The sequence below is a fragment of the Aquila chrysaetos genome, chromosome 1 (assembly GCF_900496995.4).
Source record: "Aquila chrysaetos chrysaetos chromosome 1, bAquChr1.4, whole genome shotgun sequence".
NCBI classification, from domain to species: Eukaryota; Metazoa; Chordata; class Aves; order Accipitriformes; family Accipitridae; genus Aquila; species Aquila chrysaetos.
The window spans coordinates 20260833-20284378 of NC_044004.1; the positions used below are offsets into that span (position 1 = coordinate 20260833).

Sequence of the window (23546 nt, forward strand, 5' to 3'; positions counted from 1 at the left end):
GAGAGTGGGGGGAAAAAAAAAGAAAAAAAGATAAAACTGACGGGGAAGAGAATGAATGGCAAAAGAGTAACAAAAGGAGAAGCAGTACTCAAGAGGCAAATTTTATATTGTCAAGTCAACTGAGAAAAGGACAAAAATTAGCACATAATAATAAACAGGAAAGAGAAGAAAGATTTTGATTTGGTTGGTGAGGAAAGGGTTACTGAAATTAAGAGGTAAGATGGAAGGAATTCAATGAGCTATGCAACACGACGCTGCATTTATGTAATACCTTGCTTTGCAGACAGGACTCCAGTCAGAGCACTGCTACTGGATCTACTATGAGTCTTTGAATTTTTTCGTCTCTCTAGTGCATTCTAAGGAAACAACAAATATCTTATTCAGAAAAACAGTAGCTAACAAATCCTTTCATTAGGAGTAAAGAATCTGGAACTTTGGATTTTGGTCTCTGAACAACTGCAGGGCCCGCAGCTTACACCCATAGTAACCTATGGGAGTGTGACTCTCCTGGAGTATTATTCTCCAGCCAAAACAGTCTTTGCAAAGTCTGTTACAAAAATTCATTCTCATTGCAGTCACTTTATTGTAGTCTCTCCCACTCACTCCCCCCAGTGCATTTTTAAGACTTGCCTATTTTTTAATCATTTGCTGAGCGCCAGTGATTATACTCCAGTATCCTGTAGAGAATATCAGTTGGGAACAAAATCAGACTTTTCTCAGTATTTCTTTGGATAGGCTTCAAAGGGAAAGCTCAAACTTCTCTATCAGAGTTTCTAGAAGCCCTTTTAGTAGCAAATACTGACTTTCAGGAATTAGCAGCAGAATGATCCTGCTGCAGAAGTCCAGCTCTTCCAAAACAATTACAGTTCTGTGAAACCCACCAGACCACCAAGATGCTCGGTTGTCACCGATAAACTAACTCACACTCTGAGAGCCTCAAGTCATAAGTGTGAACAGAAACTCAAATGAACCTGCTACTTTGAGGAACTTTGCCCATGGACAAAAAGCAATTAGTGCTGTGACTGCTTCATAGTGACCTAAATGGTTAAAAATTCCTACTGACAGTCCTAAGACAACCCTTCTCATGCCCTGACAAGCAGCCCTCCCCTCCCACACCCCAAAATCACTTGCAGAAATAAATGGAGTGCTTGACTTCAGGGAAGAGCAAGAATATTTTGCCCTCAGGATTCAGTCCTGAAGGTTTCATGCAAAACAGCATATATCTCAACCCAGGAACAGAAGAACAATGAAGACTTAGCAATCATTAAGACACATGAAGAAATAGTGTGGCCATTAGGGAACAGGGAGACAAGACCCGCTTGTGACAGCAACACAGTTGCAGTCATTCACCACACGCTGCGTGACCTGCTACTCTTCACCTACAAGCAGCCTGGAAAGCTGATCACCCCCCCCAAGCAGGAGTTCCCCACAGAACTTAAAAAAAGGTACTTAATTCATTTTTCAAAATACTTTTAATGGTTATCCCTTTGTACTACATCAGCTAAGAAGCCTACAAAGATGACTGAGCATGTAGTTAAGTACACATACTAATACTTTTTGAATGTTAATGGTGCACTTTTCTTTGAGGACACAATTTTGTTCTTTAAATGCATACGAACATGAGAATGAACGATAACCTCCGCGAACAACGAAGCACAGTTTAGATGATACACTGAGAGGATCTTACCTTATATTTAGTAATATTAGACTTAAGAAGGTTGACTTCCTCTTGAAGTTGTTTTAATCTCTCTTGAAGATACCTGAAAAAGAAATGTAATCCTTTACTTCGTGTTACCTTCAAGTACTGCCTCAAGCGCTTCTCTTTACTATTTGGCATGTCCTCTCTTTGAACTACTGAGAGTTCTTTTCCCTCTGCAGTTCTGTGAGGGATAAAATAACAAAATCTTACTGCTCTTGACCCCATAAAACTTTTAAGTAGGGAAACAAATTGCATCAGAAAAGGAGGCTGCCCTTTTGTTAGATTTGCCAAGCGTGCTGCACAACCATTTTGTATCGGTCCTCAGGTTTTTGTGGAGGGAAGCTAAAAGGATATATTTATGTCTAGAGGAAATAGTCAGGAAGCATTTACTCGTATCCTCTGTACTTGAAGGGTTGTGAGATGGACACATGAAGATTTGTATACATGTCAACACAAGACTCAACTATGCAGAACTTTTGCATTGCAATATCCATCACTTACATGGCACTTCTCATTACAAAGCAATCACAAAGTAGAAAATTCAACAGTATAGTTGAAAAATGGTATACAGTTAACTGAAACAGTACAGTTCTTCCTAATAGAGTTTATGCACTTGGATTAGATGGCTATTTCCACATAGGAAAATATCTTTTTCATGTATAAAGGGTTTATAAAAAATCCTCTTTCATGTAGTGCAACTGCAGCTGTATTAGGGTTTGTGACAATTTAACTATTTTAGAGAAAAAAAATCATATTGCTGTCGGGGAGCAGGGGGCTTAAATTGATACAGAACTCTGTAGGCCACACAAAACAGAAAAAAAACCTGGAGCTGCTGGGAGGAAGTAATGCCTTTGGTATTACACTTTCCTACCTGAAGCATAAGTCTCTGTAAATGGAAAGTGTCTTACAAGATCTATTTCACTTTAAGGTAATTGTTGACGTTAAGGGAGGTACCTGCTATGGCTCTGTCAGTGACTCCTCTCTGTTGTCCTTAGCAGAGACCATAAAACACATTCTTTTCCCATGGAAGTGGCAAGAATATCTGCATGGGTGATTTCACCAGCAACTTTTGTTGGCAAATCACTCCATGTTGACAACCTCTCCCTGTGGTGAGAATTATGTCCGAAACTGTTAACTCAGGGTACTCAAAGTCCCTGTTTCCAATCCAAGATTAGCCCATTACAGCTCATGATGAGCTTCTGAAGACACCGATTTTTAATATTCTTGCTTTTGGTGCCACACAGTGATGGGAATAAAAAGGTCTGCACTTCTCTTCCTTTTCCTCATTAGCTCTATTTGGGAATATCACTGACATCTCTGTAGCCAAATAAAACATTGGTAATTTCCTGCAGCCTAACTTTCTCAATATTATTTGATGATTAGCTACAGTACAAACAAAACAAATTACCAAAATCTCTTAACTTTTATTCTTGGATATATTTTCTTTAAAGTTTTGTTGTGACTGACTTCCTGATGCTCCTGTTAAAGCAATACACTGCTTGTTCTAGGGAAACAGTAAGGTTTGCAATGCACTCACCTGTTCTCCATACATAAAGCATCTACGTCGATGATACGGTTTTCATGCCCTCCTAAGACATGATTAAGTTCTTGGTTTAGTCTGTCAGACTTATCTTGGTAAAAAGAGCGTTCCTCTTTCACATCCTGTAACTCATCCAGTGCAGCCTGAAGATCATATCTCAGAGTCTCGATCTGAGAAGAAAGGAAAGCTGTACGACTATTTTGAAGTTTAAACAAAAGATTACATAGCGCCCAAACTGAAAACAGCAACAAGTACTGCATGTCTGAAGAGGTTTGATTTTGGGCAGTCAAAAGTCTTTCCAAAGCTCATAACCCCTGGTACTTTTACTCTGTTTTGGTATTATTTCATTGATTTGAAGTTAAGTACCTTCAGCAGTTAGACCTATTTTACAGAATTTCTGGAAAACAACTAAAATGTAACAGTGAAAGAAACCTCAATCCATACTATAATTCTGCTACAAACATATTAAGCTGGTTTTAGCATATAATTTCTAGGACTCCAGGAATGAACTCAACTGAATAAAAATCTGGCAAATTTGGAGGATGAAGAAAAAGCCTGTAAGGGGGAATTTATACTAATTACGGGACTTTCAGCAATGAACTTCTACAGAATAGGAAGAAGAACTGAGGAAAGTAAAAAATAAGCCAGCATGGAGTTGACAGGGTAAACTTTGCTATTAAGAAAAAGGGTGAAGGAGTCCAGTATGAAAGATACTCAAGGACAAAGAGCTTCAAACTGCCAAGGAGGGGAAACGGAGAGCACGAGAAAAGTCTGCAATGAGTTGAGGAGTCTCCACTGGCACCTCAGAAAACACTGATAAGCCAGGAAGGACAACAAATGACTATGTAAAAAGAGGCCAGGTGATAAACAGAGAGCGCAAGCTTGGGAACAGAGATACCAGAGAGAATCACACTGGAAGAAGACCAAGTGCAGTCAACAGTCTTTATGGTAAGCTAAAGCAGCCTGCACTTGAGTGAAGACTGAAACCCAAGAAATATGCACCTCCTCCTGGATCACAGAACAGCTTGTTCAGGGTGGAACTGACATTGGTATGAATGAGTGTGGGAACAACAGAGAACACAAACCCCCCAAATTGTCCAGAAAGCTATGCAGATGAATTGGATGCTGCATGGTACATAGTATTAATACAGACTTGAGGTAGGCAAAAGAGGTCTGATGCAAGAATTTTTCAAAAGATGGGAAGAAATAGCTAAGAGGCAGAAGGAATAGAAGACTAACAACACTTCTACAGAAAATTTGATTCAGAGAATATCTTTAGGAGATGCATCAGCCACCACATAGAGTGTTGAATACTTTTAACAGCTTTCACTGAGGAGTCTCTTTCATTGACAATATTCAATTGTCACAAGTTGTTGCTTCACATTGTAAAAAGAGGAGAAACAGTAATCTAGAGAAGGAATTCCTGAGATTAGGGAACTCACTCTAACCACGTATGCATGTTTAAATTAGTGCTCAATAACAACTATTTCAGTAAAAATCCCAACACCTTCACCACTATTTGCAATGTTAATCAGCTACCAGCCCTCCAAACACAACAGAAGCCATCATTCACTTGCTACTGCACTAGCTCTGTAAAACATAACAGTATATGCCTATTTAGTTATTACTTGCTCTCGAGCTGTCTCCAATTGTTGAACAAGGTCCTCCCGTTCATGTGCTGCAAAGTGGCGAGCCCCAACTTCATCATCTCCAAGTCTTTGCTTTGCTATTGTCATTCGAAGGAGCTGTGATTACAAAATCAGATTCGGTAAGCAAGAGAACACAGGCTGTAGTATCAGAGTACATCTGCATTAGAAAGAGTAAAGCTGTCATAGATTTCATCTTTCAGGCCAAACAGCTGGTATTATTTAAACCAGAGGGAATTTTCTGAGCCAAGGGCTCAATCCTGTTCTCAGTGAAAAATTCCAGTCAAACACTCAAAGCATCAACAGGAGCTGAATTAGACCTGCAACAATAGTCACCAGAGTATGCAAATTATGAAAGACTAAGTAAATACAGACACATGGTCAATGTTTTTTTAGCAGTCTCAGGAACTAATTCTGGGCAGACTAAAACTAGAGAATTCTCAGAAAGCCGTTTTCATATGTAAATCTTAAAATTCTCTGCAGCAGAGAACTCTTCCTAGTTAAGAATAAAAAGGCACGAAGTAGCTTGTCCAGCTTCATTTTACTGATTCCACTTAAAATCCCACTGCACTACATCAGTGCAGAATTTGCATTAACAGCTGCTAATACATTTGCTTGTGCATTATATTTTTCATCTACTCACTCAGTTAATTCATGTTAAAACCAAAAAAACGGGCTAACAACAAAAGGACTTGGCCAAAATGCTTAAACAGCTGATGAATTCATGAGCTTTGTGACTGCTGAAAACAGTCTGACTTGAATTAATACACAGTTATATTCAATATCCAAAGCAAAAAGCAACTACCTTTCAAGAATCATGGCATATTAAAATAACAGTCTATAAGGCATTCAGCATTTACAGTTGTTTATACTGAGTACAACTAGGCAAAAGTGTTGCCTCCCTATGGCCTCATTTGTAGCAGCTCCACAGAGACTAGAGAAACCCACCACAATAACCAGCCTGACTTTCCCCGTGTCTCTGACTGCACCAAGGAATTAATGTACATCATTATATTGCAGAGTTAGAAAAAAATCAATCTTCTGAAGTAGAAGATTGTACATTAAAATCTATCTTTGGTATTTATGGGATGCCAGTCACCATAGCTGCAATGTGCCAATTAAAATCCTGCTGATGCAAGACAGACTACCAAAATCATCCTCCCCACTTATTTCAGCTCCAGTTCAGTGCAAGTCACTGAAGCTAGTACAACTTGTTCTGATAAGCAGCTCACTTGTTCAGGGGAAGCTGTGCCCCCAAAAGTAACTGGTTTTGGCAAACTACGTTGCCCTATCCCCACAGGGAAAGTACAAACCACTGCACAGTTAGTAAGGCTGAATGGATCCTAGGAGATATAATTCCTATTAATTTCTTTATCAAAACAAGTAAGTCAAAAAGGCAACTAGCAAATCCTGGAATGGCTTCATAGCTATGGGACTGGTTTTTTTAAATACTAAAAGGCTCATGAACAAAAGGTATGGTAACATGATTTAATTCAGTTAGATTAATTTAATTTCTAGAATCTCTCGCTAGTGAGAAAGGCAGTAAGAAACAAACGTGATAACATTTTGAGGACTCAATCTTGCTCACAAAAAACTGGAAACAGGAAGGGGAATCACATTTTACCAATGCCTCCAATGCCTGCAGCAGAGCAAAACTTCTGCATAATGCTCGGCACGAGGCTGGGAACTGGATCTGAGCTGTGACTCATGCACTATGACCAACTCTCCTCCGGCCCAGGATGGGGTGAGGCATAAGATGCAATTATAACTGCAAGCAATTATTACTTGCAAGGTCAAACAGTCTGCCAGTAAAAGGAAAACTATTTACTACTAATTTTGAGGTGAAAAAAAATATGTATGAAGTCTTACAAAAAGAATGCTTCAGAAATCCAAATTCAGCCAGTAAAAGCAGCATTATAAACATACATAAAATAAAGTAAAATACCAATCCATAAAACGACAGAGTGCTTCTTCCAGACAGTTGGCCAATCAGAGAGTTGACAGGGCAGAACAGGCCAAGTCCTTTAATTCTGCATTGCGAATGTCTCATGAGGCAGCACCACCTGCTATAAAATTCTTCCTTGAAAATGCTGTGACCCAAAGAGACACTAAGTGTTATGCCAGAGGGTTAAGGGTTTACTTCATATATTAGTGCTTTGTTATAAACTTTATACACCTGCCCTCTGGCTGCTGTATTTTTATTTCTGTCATTCAGAAATCACGGAGGAAAGGACGGCTCAACTTCATTTTGCAGCTAGAGAATAGGTTAATGCTACCCCTCAGGATTCTGAGCATCCACAGCAAAGTGGATTTAAATTAATGGCACCCAACCAGAGAAAGCTCCTGTTTGTCAAGAACCTGTAGATTGGTAACCAAAATAATCCAGTGTTGCAAGCCACTGTTTTTCTTATATTAATATCACAGCTTTTTCTTAATCAGTGTCAGCTAAAATAATTATTTATAAAGTAGCAACTCTGTAGCAGCCCCACAATGCCCCAAACAGGCTTCACTGTGATAGCTGCTGTGCAGGCTAGGAGTCCACAGACAATGCCTGCACCAATGTTGTACATTCCCAATAAAACATGCAAAAGGAAAAAGGCAACAAGCACAACCAGTAAATTCTTCATGGAAGGCAGAAATCATCATGTTCAGCCACAGACACTGACAGCAACTGTCTTCACCACATTGCCTACAAAATCTTAAAAAGTAGACCAGAACTATGCAAATTTGCTACCTTAAGTCCCAGTTCTGCCAAAACATATGCACCACATTTAACATTTCGCACTGTTGCTGCATAAATGATTGTCTGCCTTATAATAACAAACTGTCAGTAATACCGCAGCCATTGTTTTCCATGCATCTTCCTCTCGCTTAGCACTGCCCTCGACAGCTTACAAAACCATTTCTTTGCGTGGGTAGGAATTCAAGCGAAGGCAACTGAGTCATCTAGTGTTCCAGAAGTCTACAGTTTCTCTTATGCTTTCCATTTTCACCCTTTTACAAGAGAGAATTAGATTTCCTAACTATCCTCTTCTAAGTTTCAGTAATTGTTCTCCAAGCATTGCTGCCAGAACGTTAGGAAGGAAAGAGATTTACAAATAACTATCACAAACATAGAGTAGTTTTCATGTGTCAGGGCTGATAAGAGATTGTGATCAATCATAAAAATAAATAGTCTTAGATATCTGTTGCTGGAGCGCTGCAGTCTAACTATTGCTGTATTTCTCAAACTGCAGCAACAAATTCTTCCAGAGACTGCCTGAAGAAGTTTTATTATTTGTGCCAACAGAATTCTAGCTGAAATTAAAGGAAAAAATTAGTCCAGTTAAACCAAATGCAAGTAATTTGTTATTGCCTAACTGATGACGTATTTAAAATTATTTCAACAAGTAAAATGTCACCAGTTTAAAGCATTCTTGCTAATCTGAGTGACTGCATCTTACTAGTAGCAAACATTAAAATGGTGAAAAACAAGTCAGGCTATCAAAACAATTCTTTATCAATAGAGCTAATGTGTGATATTTAAAGAGTTTTTTTCTTTTTCAGTCCTACAAAGCTCTTGCCACTCAGTGACAAAGCCTGCATGAGTCACCCCTGCTGAAACACAGGCAGAATTGTTCATCCATAAGCAGCTTCACTTGGTGCAAAAGCAGCTGTTTGTTCATCTCTTGCCAGAAGTAAGGTTGACGTAGACCAGCTGGGCAGGATGCCCTCCCTCACTTTGGAAAAAGCAGAGAGAAGAATGCAGGGGAAAAACGTAAGAACAAGCAAATTATTATAGTTCTTTGTTTTTCTATATACTATGCATTATCTGGACTCCAGTGCCTAAAGTAACCCAGCTGCCAGTACAGGAGAACTGATGAACAGAACAGAATGGCTTCAGGAACAAGCCGCTTTTATCACCAAAGCTAGGAGGGAGCAAAATCTAACACAGGAAGAGAGTGTTAAATCCCTCAGAGAGATGGCAATGCTTTTTTAGGCACTTCAAAAAACAGCAACCTGACTCTAAAATAAGCTCTATTTCTCATTTACCAGGAAAGTGAAGAATGTGTTCCAAAAATGAAAATCCTAGTCTAAATTAATCCCTAGCTGATGCAGTTCTTTCCTCCCTCTATTTAGTGATGCAATACTTCGCATCTTTTGGAGAGGGGCATGGTGGGCAGAATAACTCTTTTTGTGTTTTTCCATTCGTTACGAGGATCATGAATTTAAATTCATGCTGGGAATACAGATGTCACAAAGATGACCAGCTAATACCAAGTTAACCCGCAAAGGCAAATATAAACAAAGCCAGTTCAAGCACAAAGAAGTAGGCTCTGTGTTACCAAGATCATATTGTTATAAGGAATTAGAATAGGTACATAACCTTGATATTTAAATATGTTGTAGTTTTACTACCTTTGTGTTCTGTTTGTACTTACAAACCCTTGTTATCTGTTCAGGACTGGCTTGGAAAAGGCTGTATGGCATAATATTAGAACTGGAGAACTGCAAGGCACAGTCTTCTACACTGTCATATAGTTCAAACAATAACATACAAAGGAAGAGAAACACTGGGAAAGCTGGTCTTTGAAGACTTGAGCAAGTTACACTGAATGGTATGCATACTACAAATTCAGGTCTCACTTGACCCTCTCCCAGCTCCCTGCACACCTTCAAGCAAGTTCTTTAAGACAGACAAGAAATAAAACTGCATTATCACAATATACTTACATTTAAAATAAAATAAATAAAATAAAATGAACTTAAATGGAACAAAAAACCCCCACCTGAATAATTAAAAGCCACATCATTTTTATTCACATTTTTAAATCCTGTAACTTTAAAACTGTAGTTGAGGGAGTAAAGTTATCATTCATTATTTGTTTCATTTTTACTTTGTTAATCACCTCGACTCTCAAATTCAACCTCTCACTAGTTTGATCTCTGAATGTACTTTTGCATACCGCTCCAGCTGTGAATGTTACACACATTTGGCTTGAGTTTAAATATTTCAATTAACAGAGACAACAGGAGTTTGATTAATACCAAATGGCAGATTTTGAGCAATGTTCCATATAACTTGCTAAATTTAGCAATGAAATAAATTGGTTATGTAAGGGTAATAGGATGAGGGCTTAATACAAAGCTCACTAGATATATATTTGTCATCAACCGCTCCATATTTTTGAAGGGAAACATTATGTCTCCCCCAGTTTTGTCATCTACCAAAATTTTGCATTTTCATTGCAAAAAAAAAAAAAGAAAATTATCACATGATGAAGAAGACATACTTATCTGTACTTATTTCTAAGAGGAAATACCACTGATAAAATATATTTTAAAAAAAAAAGAAAGCAAGAAAGAAAGTCTGAGATCATTAAAGGAAGGCTAGGTGCAAAATACATAGTTAAGGACAACAGAGCAAAAGCAGCATACAAAAATATATAATAAGCTGCACTTACTGGTATCCTGTACAAGCTTCTTTTGTTCTACTGGTTTGAGCATTTATTGTAATCAAAGTATTCTAGAAGTTCTGTAACCCATTGTTTTATTTGTTTTCCTAAGAAGTAAATGCAAAACTCCAGCCCAGTTTACACATTCCATGCCATTTACTGATAACAAAAGTTTATAATACCTTATTGTCCCCTTGTACTTCTCCCAGTCTCTGTTGAAGCTCTCTAATCTCTTCTCCAAGATGTTTATTTCGATCTTGCGCCTCACTCAGTAGTTGAGCAAGATTTGCCTAGAAAAGGAGTAAATATCAGTCAGAAGTTAGTGCCTATGGAGAGAAGTGTAAGTGGTGACTTAAAAGAAAGCCTAGACTTACTCCTCATCTGCCAACAATCTTTACTTTTATTGTTGTTGGTACCCAGACTTCATGCTTCATTAGAGAGATAACAAAAAAAAAAAAAGTCGTCAGGGTTCCTTTATCTTTAATAGTAGGAAATACATACAGCATGTGTGCATCCACACTCCCAGAACAGTGCCCAAACCCCAAACAAGACAAAGTGAAAACATCTACGCTAGTTCTGGTATCTTGGCTGGTGGGAAGAGCAAAATGCAGAGTACTTTGATAATATTTGCACAAAGTTGCCAAAATAATAGTTTTAAACTTGCATATAATTAGAAAAAAGGCACAGCTGAGAAATAATTATGATATAATTATATTCCCTAATACTGTTTAGAGCAGATTCCTAGCCAGTAAAGATGATGCCAGCCAGAATCCCTGCCCCTATACAGAGCTGTACCATGGATATCTAGTAGCACAAAACTTCAAACATGACCTGACTTGTGTTGTTAGCTAGTATGTAAACTTCTCGAAAAATAGAGGTGAAAGCTAGAGATTAAAAAAAAACACCCCACCCCCAAATAATCCAGGTCAAAAGCTGTCATTCACATTAACCTACTAAGTTAGCAGGGTGAGCAGTCTGGTCTATAATTTTACAATTAAATTCTATCAGCTTGATCACTAACCAAAAAATAATGCAATCTCCTTCTTTCCTATCTACGATATCTGAAAATGAGCGAATACTACAGATAAATTTATTATATTTTTACCCTAAAAATATCTCACAAATACACAAACATTGACCCAGCATAGGAAAAGCCTACCAATGACATCTCTTCTAAGAGAGTTATAATCATAGTGGCTAAAGTACAACCTTTCAAGACACTGTCTATGGACAGCTAGGTGTGTCATCCATTGCCATAAATTAGAAAAGTATAAAAACCAAATGAAAAAACAATTTTCTATCTTCTAAGCAAGACTTGGTAAAGCCCCATGAGTCAGTATTTCTAAGCTACACTTACACGTACTGCCTGGGTTTGAGGCCAATGCATCAACTGACTGTTCCTAGTTCTCTCTCAGTATGTTAGGTTTAGTTTTAGATTCCCTACTTGCTGTGCTTCTCTTTCAGCTCCCCCATTTATCTATTTGGTATCTTTCTTTTTCAGTCCTGCTCTTTCAGTCAGTCATTCTCACCACCACTTGATAGTCTCATAGGAAGTTTTTCTGAGTTTTATCTTTAAAACTCATACACTATCAAACCAACAAGGTGTCTAATAGCCATTCCTGCAATCTCTCCCCTTATTTACTAACAACTGCTATTTCCACATGTCCTGTTTTATATTTAAGAGAACTACTAACATGAATATCAACATGAATATAGCTATGCATGCATCTGACCATTTGCAGGATTAGACTATCCAACTATTGTCAACTGAACTTTTGTATGCTAGTATATGAAGAAGATGGCTCCAAATTCCAATTGGTCTAAAAGAGCAATAGGTTCAAACTTTTAAACAGGAAAAATAACTTGAGAAACTGATATATCATACTTGATGAACAACAAGCCTAATTCACTGCTACAGCTTCTGTACTGCTGGTGCTCTGAGATCAAAGGTTCAGAATAAAGTAAGGTAAGTTTCCCACAGTTTTGGAAGACAGTAAAGTATTTTTTAAACTACTGATAAACCTGAAGACTGCAAATAAAGAATTTGGGAAAAGAGTGTAATAGCGAAAAACATAAATAGCCAATTACAGGGCCGAAATTAAGCTGCCTCTAACTTTAAAGACAGCAACCATTCAAGCAATGCAAGAAGTTCCTCAAGTATGCTTTGACAGAATGATTTTTTTTCTGCATGTTAAACAAATGCGTAATAGTCATTCATATATTGAATGAATCAAGGCACTTCAGAACACATTCTGAAGTCAATGGTTTTGAGAGGTACTTCTTAATGGCTGTTCAAAAGAAAGAAAACAAAGAACCCATGTTTGCAGGAAATTGTATTTAAACGGAAATATCTATGGCTACTGCTCAGATACAATTTTTTTTTTTTTTTAAGAAAGCTGACTTTCAATAAAGACCATCCAACCACCAGACTGAGTTAGTTAAAAGGAACACGATTTGCACAAACCTCTCTGAAACACTTCTATTTATAAAGTCCCTTTTTATGAGGAGTTTGAACAACTCCTAACACTGCAATAGCACATGTAATTTCAACACAATCTCACTAATCAGTGTTTACAGCCACAACACCAGGATTCTAGCAGTCTGTAGTCAAAATCTGGCTCCCGCTAACTGCAGGAAAGGCATTACCATGCCTATACTAAATCTTCTGGCTCAGATTTATTTCCTTTAAAACCATTTCTCTGATGCTGAATTTTATTTGTCAGTCATATAAATGACATATTTAACATGACAAAAAACTTTATACTGGAGGCAGGTATTTTGGAAGAAACTTTAAACAAAGAATTTTAGACACCAAAATAAGACAGCCTCGATTAAGCATGCTAAGAGCATTACAATGAGCTAAGTATAGACTTCATCCTTAATGCAAAGCTTCTATTATACTTCTCTTAAACTAGAACAACCAAGTTATGTCACAGAAGTAGTCTCCAGCAATTATTCATTTCCCTGGCTTAGGGGTTCCATACAACATATGATTTTGATTGTTCCAAGTTTTAAAGGTTTTGGCAAGACCTCATTAAAGCTCTCTGTTAAATGTGGATAGAAGGAGAAATATTTGATTTTCACAAGTGCTCTACTGGGCTTAAAGAGAGCCAGCCAAGAGGATATGTTGAACGACACCTGGACTTGCTACCATTTCTTTGGCGTATATAAGAAAACATACCATATGGTTGAAAGATGATAAAACTAACAATGGAGGACAGGCTTCGTGAACATGTATTTTTTAAAGAAAGAGGAGAAATCTATGCAAGGAGAAAGGCGATTCATTTTCCACCTGGCAACTTCTTTTCAATATTCATAGAACAAACACAGAATTCACTTAGAAATTCAGGACAAGTTACTTCAGCAGACAATAAAGCTCGTATCATTTACCTGTGCAACAGAGAACAACTCTCTGAAAATTAGCCAAATTCAGCTTCTCTAGACTCAATTTCTTCAACAGCTTCTTTTGATTCTATGTGAAGCCTTAAAAAGACTCCTGTAACTGTCAGAGAATTTACTTCTTTCACTCGCGCTATTCAAAACTAACTCCAAAGTACTGATGAAGAGAGATTTCTGAGCCATGGGTAATGGGAGGGACTTGTCTTCCCTCTGCAACAACCCGCAGCAGTGGAAAAACTCTTTCTCCTACCCTCTCTCAGTGCAACTGTTTGTAATACTAAATAACAGATAGTCCTTCATTCAAGTCTCTGATTAACTGCCCGGTATCAATCTTTCTGTGCACCTCTGGCGATGTTCAGTTTCCGGCACGTATTCTTGAGCCTCTGCAGCATGACAAGCTATTTGTTTTACATCCATCTGTCACAGGAAGCTTGCATGTAACATAGAGTATCTCAGGTTGGAAGGGATCCATAAGGATCATCAAGTCCAACTCCCTGCTCCTCACAGGACTATCTAAAACTAAACCATATGACTGAGAGCATCGTCCAGATGCTCCTTCAACTCTGACAGGCTTGGTGCTGTGTCCACTTCCCTGGGGAGCCTGGTCCAGTGACCGACCACCCTCTCAGTGAAGTACGATTTGAGTGTAGTCCAAACCCCCACTGAAGTACTAGACATAAGAAACTGTCCCCATATTCCTTTTTCCTCTGACCAAAAGCAAGCGCAACCATAGCCAACGATCCCAACAGAAGCTAGGAAGAAAGGAGGAAAAGACTAATATGAGAGTGCCGAGTGGGAAGTGCCTATCTTTATTACATAGGGGAAAAGAAGCACCATAAATCAGAACAGACCAGAGAGTGAAAGATTCAATGGGATGGGATCACAGACCTCACACTTTTCTACTTAGACTTTGTTAAAATTTGAAAGAACATTTTTGGGATAGGAGGTGAAAGAGAACCTTATTTTTAGCTACAGAGGAGCATCTGAAATTACTGATGAAAATACCTGTCAATATTTATTAACATAAGCCAGTGAATACCTGTCAGACAGCAACAGATCTTTGCTCACTACTGACCAATGACCCAAGAAGCGGGGGGGGGGGGGGGGGGGGGGGGGCGTACGGGACAGACGGACAGACAATAAAAGTAACTCCAACATCCCTGGCATTATGCACTATACTTGAATTTGGCTCCTTTAACAATTTTGCAAATCTAGCCACACATACACACAGTGTTATTTTTCTTCACACCACTTTAAAAATGATGGATAGTAACACAGTCTTTAATATAGCTCTCAATTCTCTTGCACATAAATCTTATCTGACACTTAAAAAAAAAAAAAAAAAGGAATTTAAAAAAAGGACTTTCTGCCTTTAGATACTGCCTGAAAAAGTAATTTGGCAATGGGGAAGAGGGGGAAACTTCCAACATACCTTTCCAGTTTAAAAATATTTTTAAATACAAACAAGCATTTCTATACTGCAGTTTACAGTCTTTTATCTTTCTTTCAGCCACACCTTCAAATAAAGAAGAACACTGAATTATAGGGCTGACAGAAAAAAAAAAACACAAAAACCCAACTTTGATGAAACATTAAGCACACTTGATGGGTGTGACTGATAGCAAATTTAATTGCAGTTTGTCCTCCAATGCATTCATATGATTGCAATGGCTGAATTAATACAGAAAAACCTGCTTTGCTTACCAACTATCACTTTTCACTCCAAGGCAGAAGAACTGACAACGTCCCCTAGCACTAGCTTCCTTATGATAAAAAGCAAAAATTATTGTATTTTTCTCTTTATGTTGAAAAACCATGTAGAGAAGACTTCTGAAATTATAGGTCCTGGGCATACTAAACAAAATACACTTAATATGGGTCATATATCCCCACAGAAAAACAACAGCAAAAAATTAAAGCCTTGCCAAGCAGCCACTTGACATAAAACAAGAGAAGAAGAAAATCCTCTCCTCCTGTGAGTACCTGCCGCTCTGAGAACCAGGCAGGAATCCCACCACAGAAGTACACCAGTCAAAACTTGACAAGGCTCTGCAAAACAAGAAACTTGCTCATGCTGACACACCTTCAAGACACTCAGCAATTGGAATTTTTATAGACCTAATAGAACCAAAAAGCCATTTTAGCAGTAGACAAATAAAATGAATACTTTTTCTCTCCTTTTCAACCAGTCTTCTGTGTGTTAGTTTAGTATAGTGTTGTACAGGACCAAACACCACCAAGCCAGACCTAGAGCATTTGCCAAAGGCTGACAAACAAATAAGGTTAGCATCAGCTACGGACTCCTTTATGAGGCCAGTTTTTGCAAAGCAACTTGTTAACATACATCATAAGCAACAACCGAGGGTGTCAGTATGAACAGCCAGTACCGTGAGAAGTTACTTGGCAGAAATTCCTTCATTGTGAAGGTTCAATAAAGTACTTCAGTCCCCCCATACTTCATATAGGCATCAAGTTTTTGTTGACAGCAGATGAACGTAGTCAAAGAGAAATGATTAACTTGTACTTTTACAAAGACTACTATAGTAGGATAGAAGGAAAGATTGTTTCCTTGGCTTGTTTTACCAGAAATATTTAGCTGCTTTGAGATCTTGAGGACAACTTAAACTGCTGAGATAATGCACAAAAAGAATCAAAATCCCTTAAACATTTTGAGTGTTGTGACTAATTAACAGAATATTTATCGAGAGTATTCAGGTGCAGGGGTGTGGACAAGCGTCTCTCTATTCCATTAAGGTAAGACACAGCAACCAGAGGAGAGATCGTTGTACACATCAGGTCTGAACAGCGCTCCAAATTTTAAAGAGGGACCATCACATCTATTAGAATCAGAATTTCTTCTCTCCTAGCCTCATGTTTACTGCAGAACCTACATGTTGAAGAAACAAGTGTCACTTCACAAAGCACGACTCCTAGTGTGGCTAGGTTTTGCTTACTGCCACCTGCTCCTATCAACAGAACAGCAAATTTCAGCGTGCAGAAACCAAAATCTCTCTACCGGCTACGCTCTCAGAGCAGGCACATTTTGAAATCCACAGGAATATTGCTCTCTGATGCATTGCAAGGGCAAATGATCTCACTGTTTTCCATCTGCTACTCCACACTATGGGAGTCAAACACATGCACATACAAACCAGAGTAAAGCGCACAGGTCTAAGTTTGGCACATGCGTAATGTTCTTCATCTTCAAATCCTCTGAAGAGAGAAGGAAATCACATTAATCTTCACAGCACCCTTGTGAGATAAATACAAGATGATTGCTTACCCTCTAGTATATTTTATCTGAAGATTTTATCTCATAGAACTCTGAATGCAGCTTTTGCACCTGAGCACAAGACTAGCAAAACTTCCTGAATTCATTAATTAACAAGAAATAGTCACACTAGTCATTTTTTCTGATGATGTCAAAAACAGTCATAACGTAATCCCTGAAGTTTGTTTCAAAAGTGAATTGTGACAGCTGAGTACATTAAGCTAGAAGCTGGAAGTGGGAGGTATCAAAATGGGTCCATTTGTGGTATGTCACAAAATACTCCTGTCTGGAACCTCTGGTCCTTCTAATGTTCTGCTTGCCCCAAATGCCATGCTCGTGAACTTATTCATCAGCAGAAGTCAAGCTGTCTGACCAACATCTTGGTGAGTGGGTAGTATGCTGCTGTGACGTCAGTGATCGCTGAAGCAGTCAGAGTCTTGGTTTGAATGAATCACCTTGGGACACCTACAGATAACTATAACAGAGTTAAGGACCACAACCTTCAGGAAAGATGCACACAGGTTCTCTGATGAGACTTTTTGCCTGGCAAAAAGAGTAGCTATCAAGCTGTGCTCTATACTAGGACTATGTCATCATTATTTTATGAGGCTCATTATTAGGAGCCTCAAAGAGGGTTCTATGACCATGGGACCCTCTCTAAGGCTCAACAGCTGCTTGGAAGACACAAGATCCACTTGACTACATGAGGCAAAAGTATCTTTTCCAATAGGCTGGTCAACTTCATAAGGAGAGCTTTAAACTAGAAATCATGGCAGAGAGAACAAGGAGGCTTGGGATAGGGTAGACAAGCCAAGAGCCTAGGATGATGGCAAGAGAAGAGACATAGCAATTCACAAAGCAACTGAGCTGAAGTGCAATTCCTTTGAGCACAGGCATGTAAAGAAGGAAATGCCTGTAGAACAGCCTTATGGGTAAAGCTCTCAAGCCTGTGCTGCGGAACCGGCACACTTGGATGCCCCTCAGAGGTCTCTAACACATGCAGCACAGGGAAGAGTTCAAAGTCTGTGTGCAGTTACAGGGCTACAATCTCACTGGGATCATGCAGAAACAGTGGGACAGCTCACACAACCGGAGTGCTGTGATGGAGCGATACAGGCTCTTTAGGAAGGACAGCAGGAAGGTGAGGAGGGGTGTTGCCCTTTATGTGATGAGTAGCTGGAATGCATGGAGCTCTGCCTTGGGACAGGTCAGGAGTCAGCTGAGAGCTTCTGCGTCAAGATTAGTGGGCAGATCAACATGTGTGCTGTTGTATCAGGTATCTGCTATAGACCTCCTGATCAGGAAGAAGTAGTAGATAAGGCCTTCTTCACATAACTGGAAGAAGCTTCATGCTCACAGGCCCTGGTCCACATGAGGAACTTTAGCCAGCCCAATACCTGTAGGTATCTGAACACCACCCCCTCCCCCATTTTTACTGTGGGAGTGCTCAAACGCTGGAACAGGTTGTCCAGAGAGGCTGTGGATCCTCCATCCTTACAGATATTCAAAACCTGACTGGACAGGGTCCTGGGAAACCTGCTCTAGGTGGCCCTGCTTGACCAGGGGGATTGGACTAGTTGATCTCAAGAGCTGCCTTCCTGCCTCAACCGTTCTGTGATCCTTAGATGTTTAGCTGTGATGTTTAGCTCCATCTAATTTGATTCCTCATAGATTTAAAATACAAACAGAAGCCCTCACAAGTGAACATATGCATTGCAGCTTTATTCTTGACACACAGCCCCGTTATCTCCAACTGAGTAGTCTCCCTGAGATCAAATTAAATAAAGCGTATTTAGGACTGTGGCCCAGCACAGTCATCTTCCTAACCATGCATTTTACTTCACCTTTGTTTAATCAAGGGATCTCATTTGTATTAAAAGAACTTCCGTTTCATACAGAAGGTCAAAGGATTCACTGATCTGTTATCTCAACAACAAAGCTTCTCCCAAACTGAAGTCATACTGAAAATTTAAGCAACGTAGACTAAAATAATAGTCAGTGTAAATCAAGCTAGAAATCCCATCTGTGTTTTTTCTTTAAGTTTCCCAGCATGGCAACACTGTCCAACAGATATCCAGTATTTGTTTGCCAATGTCATAAAAATGTTTTGTATCACAGCAAATGCATATAAACGTACACCACTGTAGAATGGTAGAATTTCTACTCATATAGGATGCACAACAGAGGCTCTGTAGACAAAGCAACATTTTAAAATGCCTTTCAAAATGGGGAGTGTCTATTGTTTACCATCTCTGGTGAATTTTAACATCAAAATCAACTCTTCATTATTCCTATCCTCATGAAACACTTCACCCCTCCATGACTTATCCAAAAATTACCCTACACCTGACACCACAAGACATTATAAAACTACCTTCAACTGCACCATTTAATTGTGAATGTTTGGTAAGACGGGCCAGGAAAGCACTGACAGCTCACAGGCTGCGATAACAAGGCTAATGGTAAAACACCTACTGCAGGAAAAGAGATTTCAGTAGCACAGTTTCTCATTTCCTGCTTTTGTTGGTTGGCAGAAGGTGATAGACGTGGACCAATCTTTGGATTATGTTAGAGATATGTACCACTGCACACACAGCCTTGAGAGGGAAAATCCTGCAGAGCACTGCAGGTTAAGATACCTTTAAGTAACACCAATTTTACAAAAACACATTCTGAATTAACTGCTTGCCGATAGAAATTACCTGGTTACATGATACTTCCAAACAAAACACGAAAATTCTGTGTTGCAGAACAGGGAGAGAAGGCACAGTGTGGAAAACACACAATTTTAAGAAGTCACAAAGCGTAATTGATAATCAAGGTGAAAAATGAAGAGATGAATAAAAAAGTAGCAATTCCAACCCACCTATTACATTTAAGATTCTAGATTGTGATTTCAACAATAATTTCTCAGTTGCGGTAAAGAAACGTAACAGATAGCAAGTTGTTCAACATATCATGCTTTCATCTCATTTCTGACCATGAGAACAGCATGCACTTTTGTGTCACACAAAATTCATTATAGGATCAGGGTCCCTGATGTGACTGAAGTCACAAACTTCTCTGAGCAGGCTTCCAGGCAAAAAGAGAACGGGAAAAGTGCAAGAGAGCACAGAGAACTTTGCCCTTTCTTACATGAGAAAATGCTAAGAAATGTACATACAATAATAATGGGAAAATATTCATAATTTTATTCTATTATTCTTAATGCATTTCTCAAAGCAAAACTATACTCTTCTTCAGAAAGGTTGCCCTAATTACTCCAGATTATTCACCCTGTATGCTACAGACACACTTCTCAGGAAAATGAAAATTCAGGAAGTACACTAACAGCCTATTACTGTACAACCTAAAGTATATATTGTCCTTGGGGGAGACCTATAAATGACCCCATTTGAGAAAAAGATTTTCTTTCTTTCACTGTTACCTAGCACGAATACATAACTTCCTCAGAAAAAAAGACTCCTAGCTAGATTATTAAAGGGCTTTCCAGCCACTTACTATGGTAAGATTTACCAAACTTAATATAATCGCAGCTTCTGAATTTAGACTAAATTTTGCTAGTTTTTTTAGAAACAAGTGTCAGATTTATTTGTTTTGAAAGATGGAAGATCAATTAGAACACCATCCATGGGATGGCAAATCTCCCTTCCTACTTATCTCTGTAATGACCCATATACTGCATTGGTTTTTTTCTTTTAATTGTATATCCTTGAGCTCCAATTTCAGTAGTCAGAATGCACTAACATATACCTGGCCATAAACTTTTATTGGAACTCTGTTGAAATAACAGAATTTCAAATAAATTATGCTAAATAATGAGGAACTGAAATGATTCTACACTGAGCCACTGACTTCTTGGCAGCTATTTGTTTAAGTGCCTGAAGGAGTAATTATATTGCCTCTGAAAGTTTATTTTAAAACAACTAAAATCCTAAGCCCCTAGAATTTTAAGAAAATAGCAAGAACTACATGCAAACTTCCAGGGAAAGGATGATGAGTAAAACTTCTGATCCATTCAGAGAATGCAATAACCATGTTTTAAACATGGTTAAAAGACTTTCAGGACTAGCAATTACAGTAACAATTTTTGTTCTTTTGCGTTGTCCTCCTCTCCCTGCTCACACATTGTGTTTTGGGTGCCATTTTTCTCTAAAAATTAAGATAATTCTAAGATGTGACAACCAACACTCCACAACAGGGACACACTATGTAGATCTCTGGGAACAAAAAAAAAGCGAGCAGGCAAAAAGTTTTTCAGGGGAACCATAAAATGCAATTACCATTGTTCTTACCATTTATAACTCATAGAGCCCAAGCGACCTGGGAGAGTACCTAATGGAAAACAGTACTCACAACAATAAATTAACAATTATGGAACACAGACAATGCATTCCCAGATTGCTTTTAAGTATGAGAAGTCCTGTCACGAAACCATTTTAGGACTCAATACAAGAAGGATAAACAACAAGGAGAACAATCTCAAGTCTCCATACACTGACCAATTTCAGTCTCAGGTGAACATAAAAGCAACAGCCATATATTCTAATTAATGATAGTTCAGATATCTCAGAGAGAAACATGTTTAGACAAAAGCACAAGAAGCCACAGTTTAAAGACTAAGCTTTTCAACAGACAGAAATGCTTGCTTCTTACCAGATTTCTTAGTTAATATATTCACACTTTTGCAAAGTACTTCTGTAGCAGATAAATAATGTCAACTGAAAAATAAATCCTACCTGTTTCCTCTTTTCAGGCGGAAGGGATGGATCCCCATCCTACAAAAAAATGGACGTATTTTACTGGCAACTTATTTCTGAAGCCAGCAACTATATTAACTTCGTGGATCAAATTTTAGAACATGTATTTTAAATAAATGTTATCAAAATTGTTTCTAAAATACTGCATCTTGATTAATACCAGTAATATTAATTTCAACTCAAAAAATTGTCTATGGCTGAAGATTTGTTTACATTTCTAGAACAGCAGGTCATTACAAATTTATGTTGCATTATTTTTCATAACGGTACATTAAGTTGCTGTGGAATAATAATACCGCAGTCAGTTTTTAAATGGAATTATGACTGAAACTAATTTCCTCAGAGCATGCACTGTCTTTCTGTGTCTTATATAACAGGCACTACCTCATCAATGCAGAACAAATGAGCAATAATATGATCAGGGCTGTACAACTGCAGGACTACTGTAAACAAGTACCTAAACAATTTTACAGCAGTCATTATGGACTTCTTTCCAGTTTTTTTGAGGTTCACCCTTGTCCCCCAGTTATACAGTATTCATAAAGAACAACCTACAATCAGCTCCCGATACTTCTTTTTCAGAGACTGGTGTCGTTCCCGCAACTGGTTGGCCATAAGCTTGTACTGGTCTCTTTCTTGTTGACAGGTGTCCAGCTCTTTGGAAAGGATTAGCAATGCCTCCTTTTTACTTTCGAGCTTCCTTTTGCACACCAGATACTGCAGAAGAGAAAAAAACCGTAATTGTAACAAGCCATTTCTACCACAGCCAGTACTGGATTCAAGAGGCTGAAGTTTTTCTCCAAAAAGATGGAGGAGGACTGCATGAGATCAGAGTCTGCCACAAGTCATCTTAACTTATTAATAACAATTACAGGAAAGAAATCTGTTGTATCAGAAGCCTGAAATCCATTTGTAAGGCCACACGCTCACCTGACCACCATGAGTTAGAAAAAATCAGCAATTCAAGTTTCTCCTCTTTTTCCTCATATGCAATAGTATGAGGAACCCCACAATTTGACCTGCAGCCCTGGGAAGGCTGCTGGAAGGAAGAAGCCTTTGCAAACTCCCTTTTCTACTTCTGTCCACAATAGCCAGCTCTCAGTTAGCAACCAGCATTTCCCACCTCATTCCCCCTTCCCTCCTCCTCCTCCTCCTCCTCCTCCTCCCTGCTACCAGCAATGTCCTCTGGGCTCAGCCTCCCACCTGGACAGTGAAACAGTACCACATTACAGCAGAAGGGGTAGCACAAGTGGCAACCAAAATTTACCTTGAGTCTGAAACAATTAGAGTGTGATACCCTATCGGCACAGGTAAAAGAAACTAATTCAGCTCTGATACTATATGTACATGCTTGTTGAGTCAAAAGAATGGGAAATAATGCAGGAATATTGCAAACACCCAAACGGGGAGGGAAGGCAGAGGTGAGCCTTCCCCTCCAGCCACCGCCTCTTACGTGTAGGGCTCATGCACAAAGCAAAGCAGGACTTGCAAATCTTAGCTGTTCTGCTTCATTGCCTTTCCCTACTGAGAGGAAGAGAGTAACATGTATGTCATCCTTTCCTGCAGTGGCTGAATGTTACCTATCAGAAGTTTCAGGCAACTTTTTTCTCTTAACGCGTTCAATCAGCAGATTCTTCTCAACCATCACTTGACACTCCTCATGCTAAAGCATATATTTCTATTTCTGATATTACTCACATAAGACATGGCACTAAATACTTTCTGAATGTGCTCTGCAAGAGACCAAGTATCACAGCAGTCATGAAAACAATTTATAGTTTCATTATATACTCTGA

The 23546-nt window shown here is 38.7% G+C and overlaps 1 protein-coding gene across 6 annotated transcripts in view; it reads right to left on the reverse strand.

Annotated features, from left to right (window-relative positions):
- The window catches only part of CCDC149 (coiled-coil domain containing 149), a 54536-nt gene that overhangs the window by 22370 nt on the left and 8620 nt on the right, over positions 1-23546 (reverse strand). For all 6 annotated transcript variants that reach the window (XM_030017768.2, XM_030017757.2, XM_030017779.2 and 3 more), the window contains exons 2-8: positions 22306-22467; positions 21730-21768; positions 10503-10610; positions 4868-4984; positions 3237-3409; positions 1688-1760; positions 272-356 (exon numbers count right to left, since the gene is read on the reverse strand). In XM_030017768.2, coding sequence (XP_029873628.1) covers positions 272-356; positions 1688-1760; positions 3237-3409; positions 4868-4984; positions 10503-10610; positions 21730-21768; positions 22306-22467 — 757 coding nt within the window. The remainder of the gene's footprint in view (positions 1-271; positions 357-1687; positions 1761-3236; positions 3410-4867; positions 4985-10502; positions 10611-21729; positions 21769-22305; positions 22468-23546) is intronic.